This window comes from Sinocyclocheilus rhinocerous, unplaced genomic scaffold, assembly GCF_001515625.1.
Source record: "Sinocyclocheilus rhinocerous isolate Xijiao unplaced genomic scaffold, SAMN03320098_v1.1 scaffold1281, whole genome shotgun sequence".
Lineage (NCBI taxonomy): Eukaryota > Metazoa > Chordata > Actinopteri > Cypriniformes > Cyprinidae > Sinocyclocheilus > Sinocyclocheilus rhinocerous.
In genome coordinates, this window is record NW_015637000.1 from 19,097 (window position 1) to 28,401 (window position 9,305).

A 9,305-nucleotide genomic window follows, 5' to 3' on the forward strand; every position below is an offset into this window, starting at 1 on the left:
AGTTTCGAAAAATTGACCCTTATGACTGGTTTTGTGGTCCAGGGTCACATATCATCACAATGTCCTTTTCGGCCTCTGACTTCATTAAGTAGGGTTATGTCTTGGCAACCAAAACATGTATGGAATAGCCTTGGCAGACTGACATATTGTATTTCCAAGAAACTATAATAAAGTAACAGAGGAGTGCATTAAGCAGTTCTTCTGACAGGCATGAAATACATGTAATATTGCCCCATGGCCCCATTTCCTGAAACAACAAATTAAACGTAAATAGCAAGTTATTTGATCTTGACAACATGTTTCTTGAAAGCATCATGGCCAATATAACTAATTAGCACCATCAAGAGCCCCAGACCATTGGGAAACTGTAATGAACAGTGTAAACAGGTCTTTCGATCCATGCACAGTCCCAGGTGTAGGCCTAGCTTTTGCACAAGTGGTTTATATAGGCAATGAGGGTCCACCCACTGGAGACTTGTAGTTTTCTTCTTTCTTGTTTTGCTTCTCATTGCAGGCCGTTTTTAAGTCAAACTGGGAGGCGTTTCATTGTATGATTGCCTTATTGAGGTACATCAGATATTATGGAATAGCCTTGGCAGACTGACATATTGTATTTCCAAGAAACTATAATAAAGTAACAGAGGAGTGCATTAAGCAGTTCTTCTGACAGGCATGAGATACATGTAATATTGCCCCATGGCCCCATTTCCTGAAACAACAAATTAAACATAAATAGCAAGTTATTTTATCTTGACAACATGTTTCTTGAAAGCATCATGGCCAATATAACTAATTAGCACCATCAAGAGCCCCAGACCATTGGGAAACTGTAATGAACAGTGTAAACAGGTCTTTCGATCCATGCACAGTCCCAGGTGTAGGCCTAGCTTTTGCACAAGTGGTTTATATAGGCAATGAGGGTCCACCCACTGGAGACTTGTAGTTTTCTTCTTTCTTGTTTTGCTTCTCATTGCAGGCCGTTTTTAAGTCAAACTGGGAGGCGTTTCATTGTATGATTGCCTTATTGAGGCACATCAGATATATTCTGCTAGACACTTGAAGATAAAGACATGGGTCCTTGGATGCATTGTTGGACTTTGCTATGTTCTTGCTTTTTTGCTTCACACAGTAAGTCTTTTGACATTTTGCCTGCATTTTCAGTTAAGAACATTATAAAAACAATATTTTTATTAGTTTAAAAAAGTTTAACTAATATTCTGACCATAATATAGAACATTCGGAACCATTTAAATGTGTTTTTATTATTATTTTGTTTTGCAGCTACTCACTCGTTCGTCTTGACCCAATCACCGGGACTCACACACGTCTCAGTCGGTGGTTCTGTAGAATTAAGATGTATATTTGAGCAGACCGTTAGGTACTGCTTTAATGCTGCTGCGTGGGAAAAGTTGAATCTACGGACTGGAAAACTCACGACAGTGAATACTAACCATGAGAATAAAGTTCGACAACATAATGATAAAACTTGCGTTTTGACTCTTAAAAACGTAACCAAGAAAGATTCAGGCATGTATTATTGCATTGGCCATTATAACCAAATGGCTATGATTGGCAATGGGACCAGGGTGATGGTAACAGGTAAATCTGCAGTGAAATCTCATCACACTTTTTCTAGGGTCACAGTTACTAAAACAAAACATTTTGACTTTCTGTTCTCTTATATAGATCACTCTGAACCAGAACTCTCCATCTTATTCTCACCACATGAACCGGACTCACCATCGGTATCGCTGCAGTGTCTCGTGACTGGACTTGTCCCGTCTCAGGTGCGTGTCTTCTGGATGATTGGAGAGAATGTGCTTTCTGGATGGACCGAGTCCGGCTGGACAGACGACACTGATTCAGCCACAGAATTCACACGGGCTCATCTCTCTGTTCCTGCAGAGGACTGGAATGAAGCTGATCAAATTCACTGCTTTGCTGAATATGATGGCAAAAACATCTCCAAAACTCTGATGCGATACAGTGCGTAAATGATAACAATTTCAGAGAAACATCAGGAAAATGGACAGGTCCACCCCTGTTATTGTGGACTTCTCTGTAAAAATATCAATCCACTAAAAAATAAAAAGTAAAAAAATCTTAACCTTAAAACTTAAAAATTCAAGTATTTTTTTTCTGCTACTACTTTACAAATTCATTTTGAATTTGAATTAAAAGCTACAGGAGAAAGACTCTAAAAACTCATGAAGACTCAAGTTTGTGACATGTTAAATGAATGGAAAAAAATGTTATAGCTTATCATGATGAAAACACTGCCCAATGGTTATTAATGAATTTATATCTATATCTAGTTATAATTCCTCTGCTCACTGCTGTATTTCAGGACCCGAACCTGAAATCTTCTCGTGGCTTGTGTACGCCAGCTGTGTGGCAGCGCTCCTTACCATACTTCTAACCGTTATTATGTCTGTGGGATTATACCGAGGTAAGAATTTATCGCTTCTGGTTTTGTAGGCCTAGCCTACATTGTTGCAAATACTAAAAAGTAATAAATTATATTTTATAATAGTTTGAACTCTGAACAGTTCACAACTGCCTCTAAAATGAGTTTTGTCTTGCTGGATGTGTCTTTGGCAGGTTCGTTTGATTGCATGAGTTAAGTTTCCTGACAATAAATAAAGCATATAATCTTTTATGTTCACAATGTTGATTAGCATGACAGTAAAGAGGACAAAATGTTGGCATACATATATGACAAGTTTTTATTTAGTTAGTTAGTTAGCATTGAAATAAGTATTTACCAAGTCAGTAGTCTTTTACTTATACAAAATCTTTCAAAATATTCATGTGCTAGTTCATATATTGGAGGAAATATATAGGCTATAAATGTGCACAATTCAAAAACATACACAGAACCAAAAATTATTTATATATGAGTTTTAAAACTATAGTAACATCAATCAATAACTTCGCATGAATTAAAATAAAAGGCGCTCTGATGAATACTTTGGTGAAACTGTCCAGCTATATATTCATATCAATCATTTTATTTTCTCCATTTCAATTCTCAGATATGTTGATGACCAAAAAATCCAGACGGTCGGTATTACAACATTACAAACTTCAAAACTATACTATTAATGTAATACAAAGTAAATGAACCAAACCTTAAAATGTATTTCATTTTAGGCTCACAAGAAAAGATGCCCACCGCAAACCTTCATATGGTAAAATGACCTTTCTAAGCTAGAACTGTATAGCCTAATGTGATATACTGCATTTAATAGCTACACACGATCTGCAATAATAGCTATACTACATTAAAAAAATTGTCAGTAAAAAACAAAAACAAAACAGCAAACAAATGAATGTCTTTAACAGGCAACCAGAACACACTGAGAGAAGAGGGTTCATCTGTTATGGTAAGAGACAGAAATGAAGATTGTGAATATTGAAGTGGATCACTGAAGTTATTTTTCTGCATGTCTGTTTCTGCCGTTTCAGAACAACTAGCTAAATAATAAACAATCTTCAAATATGTATCATACAATATGAACACAGTTTGATGTAGTAATATTTAATTTATTGACAAAAAAGTTTTAAGTACATGGTTAATTGAAGCAATTTATGTTTAAACAATTAAAATTGTTTTTGCCTGTATTTTTCATGAAACTTATTTGAGAATGCAATGTGGGGTATGTTACTTTTGTTGGTGATATTGGTAAACGTTTTAGCTTCAGTTAAGTACCTAAAAAAAAGTAAATAATTAAATAGTGGTTATAAAAAAGCGGTATATAAATTAAAAATGTGACTTGCACTATTTTCTAAATCTTCTGAAGTCATGTGATATTTTTGTATGAGGAACAAACTTAGACTGAAAATATTTGGCATTGTTCTCCTCTATATTTTAACTGAACGCAGGCACTCCCGTTCAAATGTGTAGAATAGAAAATTAAAGATTTTTAGTAATGATGGCTTAAATTTTGGTCTGTTCCTCATAGTTTTAATCTTCAAATGATTTGGACTATAGCATTTTGTATCACTTACTTTACTTTACTTAGGAGATTGACAGAGGTAGTCATGAATGTCATGGAATTAAAAAAAAAATTGTGTGGAGATTCTTTAAAAGTGTTCTTTTTTATTACATGGCTCTCTGACTGGTCAATTGTGGCACTGAGCACTCAATATTTTTCATTATTCATTATATTTATTCATTAGCAAATAATAATAGAGCAAACTGTTCCTTCAAGCAAACACACAACAGATTAAATAATAATAAGAGCGTGAGAAAGTTGCAACTTTTTGTTGGGGAAAAAATGCTTTGACAAACTTTTAATTAAAAATAACCTGTTGCTAATTTTATATACCGGTTTGCATTTTATGATGTTAATATTTTGTCCAGTGTTTCTCTGGGGATCCCATCAGTCAGAGACAGGATGTTGGTCCATCAAAACAATAAAGGTAATGCAAAAGCAGAATTAAAGGAATTATATGAAACAGCAAAGTACACTTCCAAAGTAATTAAACTTACAAGGTAACACTTGTAAGGATCATTCTCACATGGACTTGAGATTTTCTTTCCTCCTTTTTTCAGTGTGGAGAAGGAAATGTTGCAGTATGCTAAACAATTACTAAAATTTAAATTTTAGAAATTAAATATATTGTTTACTCATATACCTTAAAACAATAAGATTGCCTGTTATTGTTTTTATAATATCCATGGTCATGAGTATTTATTAGTTAGGAACTATTTCTTGTAATTTTTTAAGTTTGCTTTTTTTTATTATCTTGTTTTTTTTTCTAATAAAAATGTGTCCTCCTGAAAATGGGGTTAATATTGTCTCTCTGTAGGAGACAGATATACATATAATTTTCTGTTGACCAAAGTGTTTCTGCACTAAAGTACATGAAGCAGCACAACCATATTCAACACGTATCATAACAGTAAATGTTTCTTGAGCCGCAAATCGGCAAATTAGAATTGTTACTGAAAATTCTGTCCTACATCCCTGATGTGTGCAGCACAGAACAGATCAGCTTTTCTTTGCAAAAGTGGCCCAGTTGCCCATCAAATTAAAATACATCTTATAGTAATGTCACTTTTTATCATAGATAATAATGCAGGCAACGTATGTTTGAGATTGTGTTCATATTCTATGTATACATGAAGCAGCACAACCATATTCAACACGGATCATAACAGTAAATGTTTCTTGAGCCGCAAATCGGCAAATTAGAATTGTTACTGAAAATTCTGTCCTACATCCCTGATGTGTGCAGCACAGAACAGATCAGCTTTTCTTTGCAAAAGTGGCCCAGTTGCCCATCAAATTAAAATACATCTTATAGTAATGTCACTTTTTATCATAGATAATAATGCAGGCAACGTATGTTTGAGATTGTGTTCATATTCTATGTATGCAATTTTTTATTTTTTATGATGGGGTGAAAAACCACAGTGCATGAAACAGGAAAATGTATGGCCTCTTGTTGTAGCCTTCATACTCCCATTTGTCAGCTTGTGGTTAAACAGAAGTTGCATAACAGGATGTTAGATGAGACAAAGATCTCATGAAACAGAACTGCACACCTGCTTGCACTGTCCATTTTTGCAGCAACTCCACTGGCATTACTTAAACTGTTTGTATGATGCCTTTGTATTGTCATATAATGTCCTCCATCCCTACACTGTAAAAAATGACGTGAATTTAACGGTAAAAGACTGTAAAAATGCTACAGTAAAAACCTGTTAAATGGTTAACGGTAAATTCCCCTACTATATACGGTGAAAAACTGTATTGGACATTACATGTATTGGACATTAATTTTACGGTAGCGGTTTTTTACCGTAAATTTTACAGAATTTTTTTTACAGTGTACAGTATGTAAATGACCACATCACTGAGAGTGTTATGAAATACTCAGATGATAAATAAAATGAATCTGCACATCCGAATTAACAAAGCATTCAAAATAGAAACATTGTGTACATAATGAAAAATGGGTTAATGTTGACATATTGACATATAAAGTTGAATTAAAGCAAAATTGTGCATAGCTATTACAATGACTACCTATGTTTTCTCTTTTGTATTATGCAGATTTAGAGATCTTAGTGAATGTGAAATCTGAATTAAGAAAGCAATATCATTTTTGTATTTCTAATTGTACATTATGTGTTAAATGTGTTAATATTCCCATTTATATTGGTAAATTGTCAAGCTTAAATGAATAGTTGACCCCAAAATTTACAATTTTGTCATCATTTTCATACACAACGATTTTATGTTCAACATTGACAATAAACAACACTGCATGGACAAAATACATTCCACGGGAGAAAGCAAGTCATTTTTCATTTTCATATTCGGGTGACCTGTTTTAACATGAAGTTACATAATTCATATATTCACTAGCTTGACATTGCACATAGAAGTAGCTGTCTGGAGTGCAGGGTGGAGAAAGAGTACTGTCAGTTTGAAGGTGTGGGCGTTGAGCATTGGCCGTTCTTACGCCATGCTGCTCTTTTCATCTCACACAAAACAATGACTGCATTCAGATTGTAAAAAGATTGTCAGAAAGCAGAGTTAACCAGGAAGAAGAACATCTTCTCAGCTTGCAACGGAAAACACAAACAATTCAATTAAAAGAATTGAACACAGTAGAAACAAATCTGTAAAAATAGGGTACAATGTTGAAGAATTGCGTTGTGTTTTTAGGGTGAACAGAACTGTCTGTAAAATTAATGGATAACGTCCTGAAAGAAAATTACCACACTGTAAGCCAAAAAAAAAAAAAAACGTAGAAAATGTACTGGTAATTTTCTGCCAGGACATTATCCAATAATTTAATGGACATTTCCGTTAACTCTAAAAGACAACACAATTCAGTGCAAAATTCAAAATACTGGTAAAACACCTGTAAAAAGTCAATACAGAAAATTCCTTCATATTAATATATTTTTTTATAGATTAATACATTACTACATTAATACTATTAATACTTTTCCATTTTTATTAATTGATTGATGTATTTATTTATTTATTTTACAGTAGATTATTTGCTGAAATATACTGTTTGTGCTAAATGCCCATAATTTTTGGAGAACTTGTCTCTGTATTAGAGTTGTGTGCCATTCTGAAATGAATTTGGGATACTTTTGAAATTCCAGTTCAGTTCCTGAATTTGCAGAATTGCAATAGGTTAAGAGCAAAAAAGTATAGAATACATCAGCAAAACATGGCCTAAGAACTTCATCAAACAGTATTAGTGGTGAGATAAAAGCTATATTAAACCATAACCACTTCTACAGTATGTGAAACATAAAACTGTTAGTGAGTGCTACTTTGCAGTCTGTTTGCAAAAACAAATATTATCATCATAGTAAGTTCCTTTAACTTACAGAGTCTCTGATTTGCAACATAAATAGACCTTTGCCCCACTTTTGCTATAGGAAGGGCCACCCTCTGGTGAGTTTTTTCCCTTGCGGTTTCAATCAAACTCTTGTGTACTGACACCTTGTTGCATTAAGATTGTGTGAGGTACTGGTGATGTTAAAAGGTGCATCAGAGCCTTGAAACCGTTAATATGCGTACCTGGATGTGCTGTTGGATTTTATGCATTTCGTCTGTTCTAAGTAAGCTCATTATCAATCTCATCACATTAATCTTATGCTCATTACCTTATTATTTCATCATGCAGATTATTCGCTGTGAACCTGTTTTTATTTTCTCATTTGCAGCTACTCACTCGTTCGTCTTGACCCAATCACCGGGACTCACACACATCTCAGTCGGTGGTTCTGTAGAATTAAGATGTATATTTGAGCAGACCGTTAGGTACTGCTTTAATGCTGCTGCGTGGGAAAAGTTGAATCTACGGACTGGAAAACTCACGACAGTGAATACTAACCATGAGAATAAAGTTCGACAACATAATGATAAAACTTGCGTTTTGACTCTTAAAAACGTAACCAAGAAAGATTCAGGCATGTATTATTGCATTGGCCATTATAACCAAATGGCTATGATTGGCAATGGGACCAGGGTGATGGTAACAGGTAAATCTGCAGTGAAATCTCATCACACTTTTTCTAGGGTCACAGTTACTAAAACAAAACATTTTGACTTTCTGTTCTCTGCTATAGATCACTCTGAACCAGAACTCTCCACCTTATTCTCACCACATGAACCGGATTCACCATCGGTATCGCTGCAGTGTCTCGTGACTGGACTTGTCCCGTCTCAGGTGCGTGTCTTCTGGATGATTGGAGAGAATGTGCTTTCTGGATGGACCGAGTCCGGCTGGACAGACGACACTGATTCAGCCACAGAATTCACACGGGCTCATCTCTCTGTTCCTGCAGAGGACTGGAATGAAGCTGATCAAATTCACTGCTTTGCTGAATATGATGGCAAAAACATCTGCAAAACTTTGATGCGAAGCGGTGCGTAAATGATGAAAGTCTCAGAGAGACATTAAAATGTTACACGTTATTGCCCTCTTTTATCTCTTTATTTGCAGAATTCTAAAAACAGACTAATTGTCAAAGTAACTATAAACGTTTTGATTTCACAGGATTGTTTTCTTTTTCTTTTTTTTTCGGGCAGTGGTTTTGTGTGTTTATTACAAACACCTGTCAAAACCCTGATTGAATAGTTCAAATTGATTTGAATATTTAGAACAATTTTTTTTCATTCTGTTCTACAAATTATAATTACATTTAAATGTTATATCTGTCGTGTAAACAAGTGAACAAAATAAAACATTCTCATACATACAGGCGAGATATATTAGGTCAATAAAAAGAGGCCCAAAGACTGAAGACTGTGTTCATAGAGTCCTGTACATGCAAAATCATATGTGTATTAATTATAAATTGTACTCTGATCATAGTCAATCTTTCAGGACTGTATCAAAAAACTCTGTGGATTCTGTACTGTGGCTGGGGAACAGTATTCCTGACTATGGCTGTGGTCTTCTCTGTTTGTTTATGCCAAGGTAAAGATTTTATCAATCTGGAAACCTGTTTAGTTGCTATAGTGACCATTAAGGAACAGAACTGGGTAGATTACTTACAAATTGTAATTCATTACTGATTCCAAATTACATGACAAAAATTGTAGTTAGTAACGTAATCCATCACATTTCAAGTAATATAATCTGACGACTTTTTGATTACTTTTGACCTAACTCGTTTATCACATTGATTTAAATAGGATAACCTTGTAGCATATTAATATAAAAATACAAAGAGTAAGAAAATATATTCAATTCGTTGTAGTTAACACCATTAAACATTACATTATGTCAAGGTTTCCCAAACTGGGGTTCGTGAAGAT

General features: G+C 34.4%; 1 protein-coding gene across 4 annotated transcripts; it reads left to right on the plus strand.

Moving 5' to 3' along the window:
- Positions 1-869: 869 nt before the first annotated feature.
- Positions 870-7,770, plus strand: LOC107748346 (uncharacterized). Of its 4 annotated transcripts, none has more exons than XM_016563109.1 (8): positions 870-1,128; positions 1,282-1,599; positions 1,687-1,986; positions 2,348-2,449; positions 3,036-3,063; positions 3,154-3,191; positions 3,346-3,386; positions 7,706-7,770. In XM_016563109.1, exons 1-8 carry the CDS (start codon positions 1,071-1,073, stop codon positions 7,724-7,726), a joined length of 906 nt encoding a protein of 301 aa, XP_016418595.1. In that variant the 5' UTR covers positions 870-1,070; the 3' UTR covers positions 7,727-7,770. The 4 variants fall into 4 exon arrangements, with proteins under 4 accessions (XP_016418595.1, XP_016418593.1, XP_016418597.1 ...); XM_016563107.1 differs by lacking the exon at positions 7,706-7,770 and adding an exon at positions 4,367-4,563; XM_016563111.1 differs by lacking the exon at positions 3,036-3,063 and having other exon boundaries at positions 7,706-7,733.
- Positions 7,771-9,305: the final 1,535 nt, after the last annotated feature.

What these genes read in the sequence shown, in the direction of transcription:
- LOC107748346 (XM_016563107.1), top strand. Translation starts at nt 1,071, where the DNA reads ATGGGTCCTTGGATGCATTGTTGGACTTTGCTATGTTCTTGCTTTTTT. An exon ending in GTCTGTGGGATTATACCGAG is followed by an intron (nt 2,450 to 3,035) that starts GTAAGAATTTAT and finishes TTCAATTCTCAG; the next exon opens with ATATGTTGATGACCAAAAAA. An exon ending in ATGACCAAAAAATCCAGACG is followed by an intron (nt 3,064 to 3,153) that starts GTCGGTATTACA and finishes ATTTCATTTTAG; the next exon opens with GCTCACAAGAAAAGATGCCC.